Source organism: Piliocolobus tephrosceles, chromosome 7 (genome assembly GCF_002776525.5).
Source record: "Piliocolobus tephrosceles isolate RC106 chromosome 7, ASM277652v3, whole genome shotgun sequence".
Taxonomy (NCBI): domain Eukaryota; kingdom Metazoa; phylum Chordata; class Mammalia; order Primates; family Cercopithecidae; genus Piliocolobus; species Piliocolobus tephrosceles.
In genome coordinates, this window is record NC_045440.1 from 40,752,072 (window position 1) to 40,773,125 (window position 21,054).

At 41.3% G+C, this 21,054-nt stretch overlaps 2 protein-coding genes and 1 pseudogene across 4 annotated transcripts in view; 2 read left to right on the forward strand and 1 right to left on the reverse strand.

Annotated features, from left to right (window-relative positions):
* POLB (DNA polymerase beta) overlaps positions 1-12,683 on the forward strand; it is a 36,570-nt gene extending 23,887 nt beyond the window's left edge. For 2 of the 3 annotated variants that reach the window (XM_026453984.1, XM_026453985.1), the window contains 5 exons: positions 2,420-2,490; positions 3,702-3,788; positions 10,146-10,210; positions 10,725-10,864; positions 12,438-12,683. In XM_026453984.1, coding sequence (XP_026309769.1) covers positions 2,420-2,490; positions 3,702-3,788; positions 10,146-10,210; positions 10,725-10,864; positions 12,438-12,532 — 458 coding nt within the window. In that variant the 3' untranslated portion in view covers positions 12,533-12,683. The remainder of the gene's footprint in view (positions 1-2,419; positions 2,491-3,701; positions 3,789-10,145; positions 10,211-10,724; positions 10,865-12,437) is intronic. The other variant, XM_026453986.1, reaches the window with a different exon arrangement.
* A 2,222-nt stretch (positions 12,684-14,905) lies between these two features.
* Positions 14,906-18,033, reverse strand: DKK4 (dickkopf WNT signaling pathway inhibitor 4). Its single transcript, XM_023194134.3, has 4 exons — positions 17,737-18,033; positions 16,520-16,670; positions 15,591-15,743; positions 14,906-15,197 (listed from the first exon to the last, which is right to left on the reverse strand). Exons 1-4 carry the CDS (start codon positions 17,845-17,847, stop codon positions 14,938-14,940), a joined length of 675 nt encoding a protein of 224 aa, XP_023049902.1. The 5' UTR covers positions 17,848-18,033; the 3' UTR covers positions 14,906-14,937.
* A 729-nt stretch (positions 18,034-18,762) lies between these two features.
* LOC111527702 lies at positions 18,763-18,911 on the forward strand (annotated as a pseudogene).
* The last annotated feature ends 2,143 nt before the right edge of the window (positions 18,912-21,054 follow it).

The following is a 21,054-nucleotide window of genomic DNA, read 5'->3' on the forward strand; positions in this document are numbered from 1 at the left end:
GGCTAGGTTTTTGTATTTTTTAGTAGAGACGGGGTTTCACCGTGTTAGCCAGGATGGCCTCGATCTCCTGACCTCGTGATCCGCCCGTCTCGGCCTCCCAAAGTGCTGGGATTACAGGCTTGAGCCACCGCGCCCGGCCCCTGGATTTATTTCTATTTTATTTTTACTTTTTTGGGGTATGTTGCATGGTTATATGCTTTCACATAAAAAGGTATACACTAAGATGTCTCACTTCCACAGTCCCTGTGCACTCCTTCCTACTCCTTCCTACTAAGTCCCATTAAGAACCACTTCCCTATGGATTCTTATAATGTTTCTTCCTGAAAATACAACCACATATTAGTATACCATCTTTATTTCTTTCTTCTCCCTTTCTTTCATAAAGTAACATAATATGTATACAATACTATACCTTGCTTTTTTCACTTATAAATACATCCTGGAGATTTTTCCATATCAATATGTAGAAAACTTCCTTCTTTATTAATTTTTTGAGATGGGGTCTCTCTCTGTCACCCAGGCTGGAGTGTAGTGGCGTGATCTCGGCTCACTGCAACCTCCGCCTCCTGTGCTGAAGAGATCCTCCCACTTCAACCTCTAGAGTAGCTGGGACCACAGGCATGTGCCAACACACCCGGCTAATTTTTTTTTTTTTTTTTGGTAGAGACCTGGTTTTACTATGTTGCCTGGGCTGGTCTCAACTCTTGGCTCAAGTGATCCACCCACCTCAGCCTCCCAAAGTGCTGATATTACAGGCATGAACCACCGTACCTGGTCCCTTATTCTTTTTTGTAGCTGCGTAACATTCAGTTGTATGCATGTATCATACTTCATTTATTTATCCATACTTCATTTATCCATACTTCATTTATTTATCCCTATTAATGGACCCTTGGGTTGTTTCTGTTTTTTTGCTCATACAGTTTTTTTGTTTTTGTTTTTTTAGATAAAGTGAAACATTGTTGTTGGTAGGCAGACGGTGAAAGACATCCAGCTTTTAGGAGAACGAAATCAGAAGAAGAGAAGGCATAGATTTTCCTTTACTAAAATAGCTTCCATGGATGTCCAGTACACAGTCTAGTCTTCTTTTTCTTTTTGAGGCAGAGCCTCGCTGTGTCACCCAGGCTGGAGTGCAGTGGTGTGATCTTAGCTCATTGCAACCTCTGCTTCCCAGGTCAAGCAATTCTCCTGCCTTAACCTCCCGAGTAGCTGAGATTACAGGCACACACCACCATGTCTGGCAAATTTTTGTATTTTTTTTCTTTTAGTAGAAATAGGGTTTCACCATGTTGGCCAGACTGGTCTTGAACTCCTGACCTCAAGTGATCCGCCCCCCCTTGGCCTCCCAAAGTTCTGGGATTATACGTGTGAGCCGCCGTGCCCGGCCTAGCCTTCTTTATATTTAAATATTTGGTTAAGGCGCTGTGGCTCATGCTTGTGATCCCAGCACTTTGGGAGGCTGAAGTGAGAGGATCTCAAAGACACTGCAAGATCTTTAGTCACCAAAAGTATGTTTGGCCTCTATTGTACTTATCAAAATGCAAGGGAGGAGATAGATTGGATTCTTTTATGCTGTATACCAGGCACTATAGTGGATGCTTTTACATATGTTCTTATTTACACAATAGCAGATGAAGTAGTTTTTAGTAGTTTACATATAAGAAAACTGAGGTCTAGAGGAATGAAGAGTCCTCATTTGCAGCACTGAAAAAAAAGTAAAATGAACAAATTCCATCTAAGTGGAGACAGAATTTCATAGAATATAGGAAAAGAAAGGTTTAAATAGCTGCATGTAACTTGCCTGAAGCTATGTGGTTGTAGAGTATAGATTGATTAATTGAGTTCAATCATAGGAATTGAAATGAGTTTTCTTTTTTTTTAAAAAAAAAAGAGAGAGCCTTCGTCTCTCTATGTTAACTGGGTTGGTCTCGAACTGCTGGCCTCAGCGATCCTCTGGCCTCAGCCTCTCAAAGTGTTGGGATTACAGGCATGAGCCACTGTGCCCGGCCGAAATGAGTTTTCTGATTAACTTTTATAGAGTTACAGTATATTGTTTAATTTGAGATTTTTACATATAGAGTTGTTCATAGGTGTATTTCAAAGCTATTTTAAAATACTGTTTTTATTCATTATTGAGTAGTTAGGTGCATTTTTAACACATTAAATTAACTTATTGTATACAATGTGTATCTAATGCCGATTACTGTTGTCATCACAGATTCTGCTGTCTACATCAATACACCTGAATAGTTGGACAGAAAATTGAAATCTTTTAACTAATTCTGACTATGAAGCACAGTGAAATAGAAAGTTAGGCTGTAAGAAGTAAGGCTCTTCTGTGTGTGTCATCAGCTTGGTTCTGTTTGCCCAATTGATACATTTATGTGGACAATCTCATATGTGTCTTCTGTCATCACAGGTGCAGAGTCCAGTGGTGACATGGATGTTCTCCTGACCCATCCCAGCTTCACTTCGGAATCAACCAAACAGGTGCCTCAGAGTTTATAATCAATGTGATCAGTCTTACACAACAGTGAATTTCACTTTTTAAATGATAGTTGGATGTTTTCAGAATAAGTTTTGTTTTTGCCTTCCCGAAAAGTCTGCTGAAGAGCTTTGTACTGATTGAATTCTGCGAAAGGCAAATTTCTCGAAAGGGATACCTATTGTTCTTCCATGAGGAGCTGGGAGGACAGTCTAACATTTGAAAGAGATGACATCTAATACAATAGTTTTAGAACGACTTACTATCTGTGATAAATACGTTAGAAATACTATAATCAGGTTTTCATTAAAGGAATATTTTCTCTTAAAAAATGAAATATTGAGAAACCTCACTTCTATTAGAAAACCTGTGAAGGCAAAACATTTTTTATTTTACAACATATGCCTTTAAAAGATGAAACAGCTGACTCTTTGATTTTTTTTCCCATGAGCCATTTCAAGAACAGTAAAACTCTTTGATTTAAGGAAACAGATAAATACAACTGATCATTGTTTTAACAATCATAATACCTTAAACAGTGGTTTCTAAAAATACGTTTCAAAGATGAATTTTCTATTGGAACAAGTACTTGCTCAGAACATTAAAAAACATAGAGATGGCAGGGCACGGTGGCTCACGCATGTAATCCCAATACTTTGGGAGGCCAAGATAGGCGGATCACGAGGTCAAGAGATCGAGACCATCCTGCCCAACATCGTGAAACCCCGTCTCCACTAAAAATATAAAAATTAACTGGGCGTGATGGTGCATGCCTGTAGTCCCAGCTACTCGGGATGCTGAGGCAGGAGAATCGCTTGAACCTGGGAGACAAAGGTTGCAGTGAGCTGAGATCATACCACTGCACTCCAGCCTGGCAACAGAGCGAGACTCCATCTTTAAAAAAAAAGAGAGATTTCTCCATAAATAATTAGAAAACTCATGTTAAAAATGTTTTCTTTCCGGGCTCAATTCCCTGCCAAAAAAACGGTTTCTTAGCCAGGCATGATGTTGTTCCTGATACTCTGGATGCTGAGGTAGGAGGATCACTTGAGTCCAGGAGTTCAAGGCTCTAATTTGCCGTGATTGTACCTGTGAAGAACATAATCTCCAGTCTGTGCAATATAGCAGCACTCTGTCTCTGAAGATATTGTTAAATATTTTCTTGCCATTACAAAGTAATTACGCTTTTGCTTATTCCCTAATTATGATTCTGCAGCCAAAACTGTTACATCAGGTTGTGGAGCAGTTACAAAAGGTTCGTTTTATCACAGATACCCTGTCGAAGGGTGAGACAAAGTTCATGGTAAGTACTTGTTAAGAGTTAGCACATCTAAAAGAAAACTTGGAGACTGTTTAGTAACCATTCTGAGTGTGTGACTTCATGGTAGCTTTGAATTACTGTCAACAAATAGAGTATCCATGAGACTTTAAAGAAAAGTAATCAGCAGGATGCCTGATTCTCATAACTACTCTCAGAATATTTTAGGAAAGAATTTTCTTTTAATTCTCCACTTGTAAATAACAGGTGTCATCAGAATAGTTAATTAGGCCCGGGCATGGCTGGATAATCCTAGCTCTTTGGGAGGCCAAGGTGGGCAGATCGTGAGGTCAGGAGATCGAGACCATCCTGGCTAACATGGGGAAACCCCGTCTCTACTAAAAATACAAAAAATTAGCCAGGCATGGTGGCGGGCGCCTGTATTCCCAGCTACTCGGGAGGCTGAGGCAGGAGAATCACTTGAACCCGGGAGGCAGAGGTTGCAGTGAGCCGAGATCATACCACTGCACTCCAGCCTGGGTGACAGAGCGAGACTCTGTCTCAAAAAAAAAAAAAAGAATAGTTAATGAGGCATAATCTGCTTTTTGAAAATATCAGTAATGACTTTGACACACATTAAGTTTTTCCCTAAAATAGCAAATGGTTCTCATCTTCTCTGACTCAGAATTCTTCAATAAGTGAAGTTAGAATTGATTGAAAAATATTAATCTATTTCAACACCAAAGAAAGAAAAGTCATCACGGTCTGTGATAGAACACTCAAGGGAAGAAACATGTTACATGGAATGGTAACAAGGAAAGTTGATTAGGGGGAAATTAAGACTTAATAATTCAAGATGAATGGCTAGTGGATTAAAAACAGATTAATAAATGGTTCTGTATACCAACAGGAAGGCATATAGAAATCTAGAATTAAAGAGTCTTTTTTTTTTTTTTTTTTTTTTTTTTGAGATGGAGTTTCACTCTTATCACCCAGGCTGGAGTGCAGTGGGGTAATCTCGGCTCACTGTAACCTCCGCCTCCCGGGTTCAAGCGATTCTCCTGCCTCACCCTGCCGAGTAGCTGGGATTTCAGGCGCCTGCCACCATGCCCAACTAATTTTTATATTTTTAGTAGAGACTGGGTTTCACCATGTTGTCTGGGCTGGTCTCGAACTCCTGGCCTCAGGTGATCTGCCTGCCTCGGCCTCCCAAAGTGCTGGGATTATAGGCATGAGCCACCGTGCCCAGCCTAGAATTAAGATTCTTACTTCCTCTTTTTTGAGACAGGGTCTTGGTCTGTCACCTAGGCTGTAGTGCAGTGGCAAAACATGGCTTACTGCAGCCTCAACCTCTGGGGTTCAAGCAGTCCTCCCACCTCAACCTCCTGAGTAGCGGGGACTACAGGTGCACATCACCATGCCCGGCTAATTTTTGTATTTTTTGTAGAGATGGGGTTTCACCATGTTGCTCAGACTGGTCTTGAACTCCTCATCTCAAGTGATCCACCCTCCTTGCCCTCCCAGAGTACTGGGATTACATACATGAGCCACTGTGCCCGGGCCTGTTACTTCTTTCTTAATGTGACGTTTAGTGTTCCATCACTTATATACATCATTTGAGTCCATTTTCTCCACACCCCACTTTTCCCGGGTTATATGACTGAAAGGAAAGACTGTGCTTTTGGAGAGTGGACATGCTAAAATTAGTAAGAGTCTCAGTGCATAGATTTGACAAGAGTTTTAGCCAAAACTAGAAGATAGTTGAGAAAGATAATTAAATTGTCATGTCATTCAGAAAGTAGAGTGGTGTTTGCCAGGGCCTGGAAGGAGAGGGTAATAGGGAGTTCCTGTTTAAATGGCGCAGAGTTTCAGTTGCGGAAGATGAAAACATTCTGGACATGGATGGTGGTGATGGTTGCACAACAATGTGAATGTACTTAATGCCACAGAATGGTACACTTAAAAATGGTTAAAATAGTAGTCAGGCACAGTGGCTCATGTCCATAATCCCAGTGACTTGGGAGGCTAAGGTGGGAGAATGGCTTGAGCCCAGGAGTTTGAGGGTATAGTGAGCCATGATCGCATTACTGCACTCTAGCCTGGGTGACAGAGCAAGACCCCATCTCAAAAAAGAAAAAAAAAAAAAAAAAAAGAGATGGGAAATAGATAGTAAATTGTATGTCATGTATATTTAACCCACACACATATAAAAAATCATGTCATTAAGTTCAGCATGGTGATATTAGTGGGCTGTGAAAGTGTATTTTCTAAGCTGGTCACACTTCAACAACGCTTCCAAACGATCTTTGGAAAGATAAAAGTAAAGATTCTAGTCAGTCTTTGGAAATTAAATCTCTGATTTGTTCTCTTGACTCTGTCAGGGTTTGAAGTCTTACTCTGTTCCCAAAAATATATACATACATGAGATGGTATTAAAAATAGGGCTTGTGTATGCCCCATGAACAGCCTTTTCAAATTTAGGTGGATTTTAATTCACTCAAAATGAATGTGCATGAATCTTACATTTAAGAATATTCAGTCAGATAAAATCCTGAAAACAATATCTGCTAGACAAGCTGGATGTTTTGCACAGTAGAAAAGTGTCTTGCTACATCTGGGCATATTCTGGGGACCTCTCTGGCCTAAATCTCTTCCTCAAGTATCATCCCTGTGAAAATCACTAGAAATCCTTACTGGGAAGTGTGCCAACTATTTTCAGAGTTAATGACCAGAAAGGTATTTCCACACTACCATGGCAGAAGCCATTTTTTATAATCTTAATGGTGTTCTGCTGTACTCGAAGAGAGATCCAGAGGAAAAACCAACAGAAGCTATAGGAATCCAGCTAGCAAGAATACAAGGTAAAAGGGCCTAGCATGGTGGCTCACACCTGTAATCTCAGCTCTTTGGGATGCTGAGGCAGGTGAATCACCTGAGGTCAGGAGTTTGAGACCAGCCTGGCCAACACGGCAAAACCCCGTCTCTACTAAAAATACAAAAATTAGCTGGGCGTGGTGGTGGGCGCCTGTAGTCCCAGCTACTGGGGAGGCTGAGATGGAAGGATCGCTTGAACCTGGCAGGCAGTGGTTGCAGTGAGCTGAGATTGCGCCATTGCATTCCAGCCTGGGTGACAGAGCAAGACTCCCTCACCCTCCCCAAAAAAGGAAAAAGTATCATCTAGTGGGCTGGATGTAACCTGAAAAGGAAAGGTGGGTAGCCAGGTCTTTGTGATCTTGTTGATAGTGGTGGACTTGGGTTATCCCAGTAGTTGCTCAATCAAAGAAAGGAAACCCTTTGCCTAGGAAGTGTAAGGACAGCCAAATCCCAGTTATTGCTAGAGATGAGGCTAGTTTAGCCCTCACTGTGCATGTGCCACAGGAACGAAGACTAAGGCCACTCACCCATCCTAGGATAGACCTGGGATTGTAGGAACCATGCCCTATCTTGACTTCCCAGTCTTTAAATCATACATCTGGCAGCACATCTAGCGGTATTGACAGGAAAGGCATCCCCCAGACATATTTCCAGAAGAAAACAGGCTAAAACACAAGAAGACTGGGTCTGTTTATTTGTTTTTAAAGTGTAGAAGATTCAGATGACAATAAGAACAAGAAACTAAGATCTTTATGTTGCGACGTAGGAATCCATCTCAATGGGTGGTTTTTGACAAAATTTGGATGTTATACCTGTGGTTCATAGTCCCTGGAACTTAAAAAAATACCATAGTTGAGCATGCTGTTTTGACATTTGTAATCATTGTTAGGAAGAGAAGCACTCGAGGTCAACTTTCAAATCAATTTTAGAGACAGTTAAGAGGTGGTTTGTATCTTTTGTTATAGAAGAATAGATTTGGATACAGAAGATAGAGGGTCTTATTCTGGCTCCATTGCTAATATTCTGTGTGGCATTGGGAAGGTGGATTTACTTCTAAAAGGCCTGAGTTTTATCTTTAAAATTGATATTTGCCCTACGTCAGAAGACCGTTATGCAGATCAAAATTAAATAATATATGTGGAAACTTTGAAGAGTTTGTACAATTATTTGATGTACAAATAAGAATTTGCACAACTTCAAAGATACTAGATCTTCCAAGAGTTGTACAAAGAGAGCTGCACAAATATAAGATGTCATCTGTGTGGAAATGGATCAGGAGAGGAAGGTGACCTGGTAAGGATTAGATTGGGGAACAAAAGAAGGGAAGAGAGAGGATGGTGCCTTGAAAGAAGAACAGAATGAGGATAGTGAGCACCCCCAGGGCAGAAGTTGTATTCAGTCAATTCAGCAAATACATACAAGCATCTCCACCATTCCAGGCACTGTCCTCGAAGCTTGGAATGTATCCATGAATTTAAGTAAAACTCATATTTGAGGATTGTGGGAAGGGACTGATAGTTAACAATGAACATAATAAATATGTGAATTATATAATAGGTTAGAGTAGCAAGTGTTATTTTTTAAAAAGGAAGAACAGGGTGTAGGGGAGAGGAGAGTGCAGGAGGCAGTGTTAAATAGTGTGGTTGGAGGCAGCCTCGCTGAGAACATGAGACTTAGAGAAAGACATAGGGAGTTAGCTAAGCAGGTATCTGAGGGAAGAGATAGCCAGGCAGGAGTCCAAGCAGCAAGCCTATGGGAATGAGTGTGAGCAAGATATCCAAAGAAGCTAAGAGCTCTAGGTTTCTAAAAGGAAACTGGCTGCAAAATGAATTTGACTTAGGTAGTGAAATAAACCATTCTCATTCCATATTTTTGCAAAACCTCTTCTTGCTATCACCACTTACTAGTCTTAAAGATATGCCTCTCCATGTGTTTTTCAAGTTATCTTCAAGACACAAATTCCTTTAAGCTAATAGTAAACAAACAGTAGGAAAGCCATGGTTATTCCAGATCATCTTGTACAATCATAGTCTTTAGATAATTGAGCTGTTCTTCCTGTGAATATAGTAGCATTCAGAAAAAAAAAAAAAACAGTTTCCTCTGCATTTAACTATTGGTTTTATGTAAGGTGAGTGTCATTCAAATTTCAGTATTTTGTGCAAGTTTGGCCTTGGGTGATTTTCTGTGAAATATCTGCAGTAAGATTTCAAGGGACAATAGGAGATACCATGGCTACCGTGAGGAAATGAAAGAGGCTTTATTTCAGACACTCAGTATGAAGCTCCCCAAATGAAATGCCAAACAAAGCTAATCCACTCAATCTAATACAGAATTTACAGTAAAACAGAGAAATTCTTTAACATTAGCACTTCAGAAAAAGTGCAGGAAATAAAATTAGCCTTGAAGAAAGGAACAAAGCCATGAGATAAAATCCTATTACTGATGTGACAAACAGCAACATCATTCCCTGCGGCATCTAGACATCCGCCTCCGCAAGGTAATACCTCCTGGTAATTCCAGGTGGAAATGACTTCTGATCCACTTGAAAGTGGAAGTTGAGTTGGAACTTGTTAGTTTCTAAGAAGGTAGGTATTTTGAAGGTAAACATGTTTCATTAATCTTTCTTCCATAGGAACAGCTAAAGAATTAGTTTAGATTTTAATTTTTCTATTTTGCTGAGTGAAAAAGTATGGCTTTTTGTGGCATGTGTTAACTTGATCACTCTTGGGGACCAGAAGCTTGTCACTTGTGTATTTTTCTTAGAATGTAGCATTTGATACTTTTAATTGGAAATTTGGTGGTGCTTATATAGCTTGTTTTACATATGTATGGGTTACTGACCAGTCCAGATTTTTTGTCCATTTTTCTGGAAAGGGAAAAGATAAAACAGACTTAAATAACTTTTGTTTGGAAACTGTAGAAGTATAATGAAAACTTAACCTGTGGAGAAGGAAGAAAGTAATCCTCTCATTTTCTGATCTCATATTTTTCTTATTTTCCGTATCTTTCTCCCTTCTAGTAACTGAGAGATTTCTTCAGTTTCAAACTCTTTTACTTCTGCTACCTATCATTTTAAATTTTGATTTAAACCTTTCCCTGAGGGTTTTCTGTAGCATTCTATCCTTACTTCATGGATAGACTATCTCCGTTATCTGAGACTATTACTGGTAGCTTTTTTGTTTGTTTTCGTCTTCCTGCATAATCGTTTCTTCCACCTTGCTCTCTTCTGTTTATTTTGATGTCTGTGTTTTGTGTTCAGTGTTTTCTTTGATTAGTTTCTTGTTTAGAATCATGCAAAGGCCAAATCCACATAATGAGAATCCTCATTTGCAGTTTCGTGTAGTTCTCTAATTATCATGAAGTGTAATAGAAAGGTGGGATAGTGTATCACTCACAGAAGCTGCTAAAAGTGCTCAGAATTCTAGAGCTGCTAATATTAAAAACAAAAATGACCTTGTGTTTTGCTTGATTAAAATTAAGCCTTAAGTTTAGAACATCTTTAAACTTGGTTTAAAATATTCATTTTAGGGTGTTTGCCAGCTTCCCAGTAAAAATGACGAAAAAGAATATCCACACAGAAGAATTGATATCAGGTATTGTTCAGACTTTGTTGCTGACCTGTTAACTTTTCCAAACTTGTCTCGTTTTCTCCCTCCCTTTTTGTATCTTGGAGTTCACATTCATATCTAGAGCCTCTTTTTACTCCCAAGAGCCATATGTTCTTGCCAAATGCAATGTTTAGCTCCAAAGTATATAAAGAATAATGACTGTCTACAGACTCTGATTTATTTTCTCTAGATTTACACCTCACTGTGATGCCTTCCACAGCTCAAAAGTCGTTTCCTGCCTGGGCTAAGTTAGCTGTATTAAGTGATAATGCGATTTCATTTCTCCACACCTCTTTCAGAACAAAGTTCACAGAAACCTAAACAAATTACAAGGTTGGGGTGATTTGAGCAGTCTACCTCATGATAGTCTTCTCTTCAATTTATTAGACCACTTAGGCTTATCTTAGGTATTTTGTTCCTTAATGATTTTAGGAGTCCTATATTTGCTAAACTTGAAATGCATGGTAAAAAAAATGTATCTACTGTCCATTTTTTTTAGGTTGATACCCAAAGATCAGTATTACTGTGGTGTTCTCTATTTCACTGGGAGTGATATTTTCAATAAGAATATGAGGGCTCATGCCCTAGAAAAGGGTTTCACAATCAATGAGTACACCATCCGTCCCTTGGGAGTCACTGGTGAGTGTCCATGTGTGTATTAGAGATCATCTCTCATCTCGAGAGAAGGTAATTTTCAAAGATACTTTGGTTTAGCAAGCCTTCTAATAACTATGCCAGTTAGTGTACTTTCTTTGTATTTTTAGTCCTTCAGGCAACAAGAAAGGATGTAATGCATAACATGCTCCTAGGCCCTCAGTTGAAGGCCATCAAGGCAAGCGTTATTTCCAGCTTTGTTAAAATGGATTAAATCCTTGCATGCTCAGTAAAACATCTTACTCATCTAAAAGGGTTTTTTTTTGTTTGTTTGTTTGTTTGTTTTTTGCTGTTGTTTAATGTACCTCCAAGACCCCTGAAAAACTAAAGTATCATTGTTTTCAGTGCCACATACTTTGCTTTTAGTGCCACAGTTATCTTTGGCCCCATGCTTTTAAAGTTTAAAGAATAAGGATTGCTGAATCTATGCTTAATGGGTCCTGTTAACATTTCACAGTATACTATGTGGTTTACTGTTCTCTACTAGGAGAATGAATTTTTGTCATTTTGTCCTCAAAGTATAAAATAAGGCTTTCATCCCTGGTAGACTAGGGCAGTGCTTCTCACAATTCAGTATGCATACCAGCAACATGGGGGCCTCACTAAATTCAGATTCTAACTCCTTGAGCTTGCAGTGGGGCTCAGGATTCTGCATTTCTAGTAAGCTTCTAGATCAGAGGTTTCCAATCTTTTAGCTTCCCTGGGCCACATTGGAAGAAGAATAATTATCTTGGGCCACACATAAAATACACTAATACTCATGATAGCTGATGAGCTTTAAAGAAAAAAATTACGAAAACATCTCATCGTGTTTTAAGAAAGTTTATAAATTTGTGTTGGGCCACATTCAAAGCTGTGCTGGGCCGCATGCCGCCCATAGGCCATAGGTTGGATAAGCTTGTTCTAGATGCCAGTGCTACTAGTCCAAGAACCGAGTTGCAAAGGAACTCACTAGAGTATTTTATATAATACATAGTGGCTCCAGCAGAGAGGACAATCATGAGTGAGGATGACTTGAGTGGCCCTAGCTGGGATCCCCAGGTTCCCTTTGTGGCACTGGTGACTCACAAGACAAGGCTTCAGCACAGGCTCCTGGGAGACAATAGAGGTGGTCAGTGTCTTTTTTTTTTTTTTGAAACGGAGTTTCGCTCTTGTTGCCCAGGCTGGAGTGCAATGGCACGTTCTCGGCTCAGTGCACCCTCTGCCTCCTGGGTTTAAGCGATTCTCCCGCCTCAGCTTCCCGAGTAGCTGGGATTACAGGCATGCGCCACCACACCCGGCTAATTTTGTATTTTTAGTAGAGACGGGGTTTCTCCATGTTGGTCAGGCTGGTCTTAAACTCCTGACCTCAGGTGATCCTCCCACCTCAGCCTCCCAAAGTGCTGGGATTACAGGCGTAAGCCACCATGACTGCTCGTGTCTTTCTTTTTTAGTGACTTGGTTACCATTTTCCTTTTTCTTCTGAAAGCAAGTCCCACACAGCTTTTAATCTTGAACCCTCTATAACTAAACTATAAAACTGGTTCTTACAATAAGTTTTTTCTCTCTGTACTTGTAGGAGTTGCTGGAGAACCCCTGCCAGTGGATAGTGAGAAAGACATCTTTGATTACATCCAGTGGAAATACCGAGAACCCAAGGACCGGAGCGAATGAGGCCTGTATCCTCCCTGGCAGACACAGCACAATAGGAGTCTTAATTTATTTCTTAACCTTTGCTATATAAGGGTCTTTAGTGTTTTTAAATGATTGTTTCTTCTTCATGCTTTCGCTTGCAATGTAGTCAATAAAACCTCGTGCACTATTATTGGATGATGATGTTCTTATTTTCTTAGCAAATATGTTTAGTTTAAATTTTCATATAATGTTCATGATCATACTTTACTATGGGTTTGGTAGAGAGAAATATGAGATGATAGCAGATCTTTAATGGGAGTTTTTATTTTCTCATATTCTGCTCTAGGCTATAAACCACGTAATGTGGATCACAAATTAGTTAATTAAGGTACACCCAGAGACTAGCCTCTGGAAGATTGTTGAATATTTTCTAGAAACTAGGGGGGCCAGGCACAGTGGTTCATGCCTGTAATCCCAGTACTTCAGGAGGCTAGGGCAGGTGGATGGCCTGAGGTCAGCAGTTGGAGACTAGCCTGGCCAACATGGTGAAACCCTGTCTCTACTAAAAATACAAAAATTAGCTGGGGGTAATGGCAGGTGCCTGTAATCCCAGCTACTTAGGAGGCCGAGGTGGGAAAATTGCTTGAACCCAATAGGTGGAGGTTGCAGAGAGCCAAGATCACACCACTATACTCTAGTCTGGGCAACAGAGTGAGACTCCATCTCAAAAAACTAAACTAGGGACCTTCATACATTTAATTTTTTGTTGTGCCCATATTTGATTGTATCAGTCCATTCTTGCATTGCTCTAAAAGAATACTGGAGTCTGGGTAGTTTATGAAGGAAAAAGGTTTAATTGGCTCATGGTTCTGCAGACTGTATAGGAAGCATGGCACTGGTATCTGCTAAGCTTGTTGGGAGGCCTCAGGAAGGTTTTACTCATGGTGGGAGATGAAGTGGCAGCAGGCACTTCACATGGCGAAAGCAGGAGCGAGAGAGAGAGAGAAGGTGCCACGCTCTTAAACAACCCAATCTTGTGTCAACTAACAGAACTCACTTATCACCAAGGGGATGGTGCTGAGCCATTCATGAGGAGTCCGCCCTCATTGTCCAGTCACCAGGCCCCTCCTCCAGTACTGGAGGTCACATTTCAGCCAGGAGATACGGAAGGGACAAACGTCCAAACCATATCATTGAATCTTGTAATATATACTTATAACCTGAATAGAAAAACAGGTGTATGGTTTATCTCTTAAATGAAATCTGTAGCACTTGCTTGAAATCCACTAGAAAGAGCTCCCCTAAGCACAACCACTTCTACTATGCACAAAATACAACCTTTTAAACTCCAAAGTTTGCCCGAGTCTTCCTCTGGGCTTTTAAGTGCAAGTGGTCAAAATGTATAAATAAAAACACTCCTTGAAAGCCCTGCTTTTCAATATTAAAATTATATAAATATAAAATAGACAAAGTTATCAAATGGTAAGTAAAGCTACTGAAAACGTGAAAATGCTTTATAACTTGCAAAGGACTGTACAAACATAAGATATCTTTTGAAACTTCTTTATTAACCAAATTATTTTGTAGTGAAATGCCATTTCCCTTCTAAGAAATGAATGGAAATAAACAATAGAGTTTTTAAGGAAAAATATAGTATTTGTTGTGATAATTTTCCCTGGTAAGATGTAAGAATTAACTTACTTTTAACTTCAGATGCTATCATTTTTACCCCCTAGGATACTGTCAGGCACCAGCCCTTTACCAGAAATTGCTTAAAGATGTATTTGGAGAGAGAGATGTGACTCAGTTATAGTATATGTATTTCAAAACATCACGCTGTACACTGTAAATATATACAATTTCAATTCTTTGTTGTTGTTGTTGTTGTTTTGAGACGGAGTCTCGCACTGTTGCCTGGGCTGGAGTGCAATGGTGCGATCTCGGCTCATTGCAACCTCTGCCTCCTGGGTTCAAGCGATTCTCCTGCCTCAACCTCCCAAGTAGCTGGGATTACAGGCGCCTGCCACCATGCCCAACTAATTTTTTGTATTTTTTTAGCAGAGACAAAGTTTTACTGTGTTGGCTAGTCTCGTCTCGAACTCCTGACCTCATGATCCACCCGCCTCAGCCTCCCAAAGTGCTAGGATTACAGGTGTGAGCCACTGCGCTGGGCATCAATTCTTAAAGATTTGAATTAATTGAGTCCCTAGATTAGAAATAAATTTTTTTTGTTACAGAGTCCCATCAGTTTTCTGGAAAAACAGACAAAAAAGCTAAAGCTAGTTTCATTCATCACAAGGTCGCCAACTCTTAGTTCTCTAGTTTCAGGCTATTTCACTTGCTACAAGATTTGATTTTAAGAGAGATCTGTATGGAAGCATTTTAAAGTTAATGTCCAAGATTGAGCTCAAATGCAATGTAGATTCTTCTTTATTTTGAAATATTTATAGCTTTTCTATTTTTTGGCATATTCTTAACCGTGCATGCTGCCGATTGCTGGTCAGTTGGCTCCGACACAGTAGTCCAGGGCCACAGTCACAACGCTGGAAGATTTCTGGAGCTTGAGCAGTGTCTTTATGCCCTCTCCTGGAGCAGACCTGTCCCTCCAAAAGGACTGGCTTACATATTTTCGTCCAAAAATGACGAGCACAGCAAAGTCCAGGGCCACAGTCAAAAGTTCTCAGACAACTTTCTCCCTCTTGTCCTGTAACAAAGTTAATGTGGGCTTTAGTGATAAATAAGGAAAGTGGCCTGCCGGGGGTTTGCTACTGGGATAAGGGAATGGGACCTATGAGTGACACAAAGTAAAAATAGACACAGCACGCGGGTCTCACAGAGCTAGGTCTGACGCTAAAAGCGGTAATACAATGGCGGCTCCACCCCTACCCATCGGAATTGTTGTGACTGGCTGCAGACTACCTTAGGGTACTCTGTACGTGACCCCCACAGCTTCTTACAGAAAGAGATTACAAACAGCACATGCTCCGTAAGTGTTTCTGGGATGGAGAAGAATAAAATCAGTCTCACCCTATCCTTAAGAGGCTGGGAGGAGAAAATGCATTTCTGAAATAAAATGTGCTCAGAATGCTGTTCTTACCCTTCCTGCCTTGTGATTTCTTAATACTTGGCTTCCTCTTGGGTTGGTTTTCCTGGACTGGGTGCCCAGTTGTTACTTCCGCCTGTGTGCCATCTTGCTCATCAAGCTGCCTTTCCAATTTTGGGGTTGCGTCTTCCATCGTAGTACAAACATCTGAGGGACAACCAGGTGTAACTAGAATTACTAACTTCAAGGGGGAGAACCACAGACACACTAATTATCCTACTGTTGCATAGTTTGGTAGCACCTCTGCCTTCAGTTTATATATAACTTTCTAGATTTCTGGGACATGCACTAAATATTTACATGCTCACATATGGCAGAGAAAGTAGCTAAGTGGAAGCTGGATTCCATTAAAGGCAGTTAATGGTATCCAAGTGGAAATGGAAGTATTTGAATGATTCCAACTTGAGTCTTTCCTTTAAAATCATTATCTCCAAGTCATCGGCAAGAGCTGTTGCCAGGAAATAAATTATTTTGTTTCATGAAGAAAAGGCAGGCCAGGCCTGGTGGCTTATGCCTGTAATCCCAGCACTCTGGGAGGCCGAGGTAGGTGGATCACCTGAGGTCAGGAGTTCAAGACTAGCCTGACCAACATGGTGAAACCCTGTCTCTACTAAAACTGCAAAAATTAGCCGGGCGTGGTAGTGCATGCCTGTAATCCCAGTTACTCCAGAGACTGAGGCAAGAGAACCGCCTGAACCCGGGAGGCCGAGGCTGCAGTGAGCTGAGATCATGCCATTGTACTCCAGCCTGGAAATTCCATCTCTGAAAAAAGAAAAGGAAAAGAAAAGGCAGCTGCATAAATTTACTTCAAGCATGAATCTAGGAAGCGCCATTAGAGAGTATCTACCCTGGAATGTTCTAGTCTATGGGGCTTAGACACTACCTTTGGTTTAAAAACTACTGTTGGTGTTATGGTCACTCACCATTCATGCAGAGTGTCCCAGGGCAGCACATGGCATCTCGCTGGCACCTCCTCCGCAACCCACGACATGTAGCACAGAACGGCTTCTCATCGTGGGACTGGAGGCAGAACTTTCTGGTATTACAGTCTGTGTCAGACAGGCACTGTGAGCCCTGTGGAGGGAATCTGTTGTCACAAGGCTAGGAAACCCAACACGATGGAAGATGACTTATTATTCAAGGCAGGAGGTGGAGGGAGCCAAAGGACAGTGGCACTGTGACAAACCCCAGGCAGCATCTTATTTTCCAGCGGAAATGGTTTTCTCCCACAAAGGGAAGCTCAGGTCACCTGGGGAGAGACCCAGGCCCTGCAAAGGCTATTTGAGTTTGAAAAATTGTCTTAACTCAGAATTTAGTTTTCCTGTGCTCTCTGTGAAAATGGGAAAAAATGTTTTCCTATGTGTGTCTTAACAGGTGATTATGAGATTTTCAATATATCTTAACTCTAGAAGCTGGCTGCAGTTTAATTAAATATACTATTGATGTTTTTGGCATTCTTGTTTGATTTTTCACTCTAGTGAATCACATTTAGCTTGCAGACCCTCCCTAAGTGAACTGTCCTTTGATTTTCAATGATGCCTCATTGACATAGAGAAAGAGATAGCGAAGATCAATTGTTCTCATCCACAGTTGATGCTTTTAATGTTGGTGTAGTATATATGATATATGTAATAATAGGATATATAATAACATATACACATATATAAAGCGATCCCTAAAACAACTCTCTCTGTGAACTTAGACGGTGACAAGGCAATGCATCATGGCCCTCTGTTTAAATTCTCATTCCCATGTTTGCTGGCTTTGTGAGCTTGGGTAAGCTCTTCAAAATCTTTAAGTCTTATTTCCTCATCTGGAATTAGGGGAAATTGTGAGGAAGAGTACATGAGGTATCACATGTAAAAGAGCTGGCACATGGTAGAGCTTCCAAAGTGTTCGTTTATTCCCTGATTTATAGACAAACTTATGGCCAAATGGTGTGAAAAGCCACTGTGTTTATTTCATACATTCATGCTAAAGCCACTGATCCTACCAGGGTGCCCTCCCAAATCCAAAACCAATTCAATTTACCTGCTAGATAAGACATTTCACACATGAATCAAAACGACTTACTAAAGCCCAAACAGAACACCCCGACTGTCAGCAGCCCTGTACCTCACCCCCTCCCTAGCAGCCTTACCTTCCAGGCCCCAAGCAGGCCGGCAGAGCTCCTGATGTTGTTGAAGTCCAGGACCAGAGCTCCCAGGGGAGAGCAGAGCCAGCTCAGTCCCAGCAGGACGGCCGCCGCCATCCTTCAATCCCTGGGCTCCTGGAGGGTCTCAGCACTGTGCGTCACCGAAGCGAGGCTGCTCTCCACCCAGAGCAGAGCTTCCACTAAGCTGACAACTCAGTACGTCGTCTGTTTGTCACTGCTTTTTCTGAAAGAGAAGCAAACCTTAGTCTGAGTAAGGTGCGTGAAATCGGCTGAGCAAAGTCTGACCAGCAGGTTCCTCCTGAAACTATTTATTTATAACCAGATGTGCCCCCTCCCCGTGCTGTTCCTTCCTCCTGTCCCACACAGGCTTCAACAAATCCCTTCAAATCTGTTTGATCAATCGTTCAAAACAAGGACTCAATAGAAGGAGAGAAGAGGCAGGGCCACGCAGCTTCTCCTCCAGGGGTTGAATCCCTCTTAATTATTGCATATCAAAGATAGTTCAAAGGGCCATGGCAGAGCAGGATGTCTGTATCAAAGGCAAACTGATAATCACCTGCATTTCCTACCTTCAGTAATCCTTTGGGGGTAGGGAGGGAGTCTGTCGTAAGATCTGTTTTCACAGCTAATTGTGCTCAAAGAAAGGATGAATCATACTGGCCAATATGCTATAGAGGATGCCAAAAACTAATGAGGTACAAAATACACTGAGAAGCTGTAAACTGGGCTTCAGATAGTGAAGACAGACAGAAAAAGAGAAAACGCCCCCTGATTAGCTCTGGCATCCAGATGTAACAGCACCTGTTCTGCCTAAATGCCATTTGGGAAATTACTTTCCTTTAAATGAAAATTGAACTGTTTGAAGTTAAGGTTCTTAGGAAAAGAATGTAATTTATGAAAGTCCCATTTTTCCATGGTGGGGACAATGATAGAAAGCCCATTTTACATAATTCAGTAGGAAGCTTTGGGTCCATTTTATCAGCAACATATTTAATTTGCATTGTATTATGTATTGCTTCTCGGCCTTTTGGCTAAGATCAAGTGCACTGCATTATGTAAAACTCACTTAAGCAAAATGAGGATCCAAGTCTCTGGCTGATTTCAGATGAAATTTCATGTATTTCCAATTTTCCTAATACGAATTTTTTAAAACTTCTGCTTCATCCCTTTCTTGTCTGATTTATTTATTTTTCCATTTGGACTATTAGAGAAGTCAGGTAATTTAGACATGTGCTTATCACTGTCATAAATACTTTAAGAGTAGAACAAACTAGATCTGTGTCAAAAAATCATTTTTTTCTTCATTGTTTCATTGCTCTTAGCATAGTCATCTGAAAGTGCATTTTTTTCTATGCCATAAATGATAATCTTATTATTTACTACCTTTTCCTGCAGAACAACCTAACATCAGTTCATTAACATGAATCTCGGCATTCTGTGCATGAGAACATTCTCAATTTTGAGTAATGCAGCGCCGTTCTGAAGGTGATGCAGGTGATTCGAGCCTTCCCACTACTTGGCTCTCGTCCTTGGGTTGGTGTTGCTTGTCTACCTCTCATATGGAAGTTACTTATTTTAATCCCTTAAACTGACAACATCAAACACCCTTTGATAGCGTGATAACCCTGGTGACTAGGGGTATTACAGAATTTATTTTGAAGTTGGACAATTATGACCAAGGATAAAGGAGAGAGCCCCAGGGTTCTGTCTCTGCTGGGTTTCTCTGCTTCCTGCTGCCTCACTGTAAGGGAATTTCAGGTTACCAAAGGCCCCTGGCAATATACACAGGCGAAAGAACCGACAGGCACTCCTGTAACACAGCACAAACAGCCACTGAGCACTTAGCAGGAGCAGAGCCTCAGATGTCGGGAATAAAATTTGAAACTCCAATGGCCAGGCACAGTGGCTCGTACCTGTAATCTCAGCATTTTGGGAGGCCAAGGTGGGAAGATCTCCTGAACTGGGGAGTTCAAGACCAGCCTGGGCAACGTATTGAGATCCTGTCTCCACAAAAAATATAAAAACAAGCCGGGCGTGGTGGTGGGCGCCTGTAATCCCAGCTACTTGGGAGGCTGAGGCAGGAGAATTGTTTGAACCCAGGAGACGGAGGTTGCAGTGAGCCAACACGGTGCCACTGCACTCCAGCCTCGGCGACAGAGTGAGACTCCATCCCCCCACAAAAAAATTAGCCAGGCATAATGGTGTTCCCCTGTAGTTTCAGAGACTCAGGAAGCTGAGGTGGGAGGATCATTTAAGCCCAGGAGATTGAGGCTGCAGTGAGGTGCAGTGAGCTATAATTGTACCACTACACTGCACCCTCTCTCTATATATATATTCTCTCTCTAGAGAGAGAAAGAGATCCAGAGAAAGAAAGAGCCAGACAGAAAACTTGTATGCATGGATGATTGGGCCTGGGTGAGAGAGACAGCGAGCGTGAGGTCCAGACAGAAGACATGTATGTATGGATGATTTCAATATATTATGATTGATTTCAATATATTATGTCAAGCACTAAAATAAAGGTATAATGTAAGGGTGGAGGACTTATAAAGATATAAATACAGAGGAAGGCACGATTGAGACTTTCTAGAGAAATAAAGGAATGTGTTTACAGATGAGGTAATATTTGAGCTGAATTTTGTGGTTGCATAGGAGCTTCCTAGGTTGGGAAGTTGGAGATGTCCTCACCTGGGCTCAGAGGGTGAGGTGTGTGCGAGGGCGAGGAGGTGCACTCAGGTGCTAGTGAGAGATTCTGTGGCTGCGGCAGATGATGGAAGGACGAGATGAAGCAAGATGCAGAGATATGCCGTGCTAAGAAAATCAGATTCTATTCTCTGCACGATGTAAAGTCATTGGAGATATTTCAGACTGAGAATGGCATGGTCCGCTGGGTGCAGTGGTTCATGTTTGTACCCAGCACTTTGTGAGGAGGATAAGGCAAGAGGACCACTTGAGGCCAGGGAGCAGGGAGCACTTGAGGCAGGGAGCCCGAACAACAAAGCAAGACCCTGTCTCCACAAAAAATAAAAAACATCAGCTGGGCATGCCAGCACATGCCTGGAGTCTCTGTTACTTGGGAGGCTGAGGTGGGAGGATCACTTGAAGCCAGGAGTTCAAGACCAGCGTCTGTAGTCCTAGCTATTCAGGAGGCTGAGGTAAGACGATTGCTTGAGCCTAGGAGTTCAGGGCTGCATGATCATATCACTGCACTCAAGCCTGGGTGACAAAGCGAGACCTGTCCTCCCACCAAAAAGAAGGAAGGAAGGAAGGAAGGAAGGAAGGAAGGAAGGAAGGAAGGAAGGA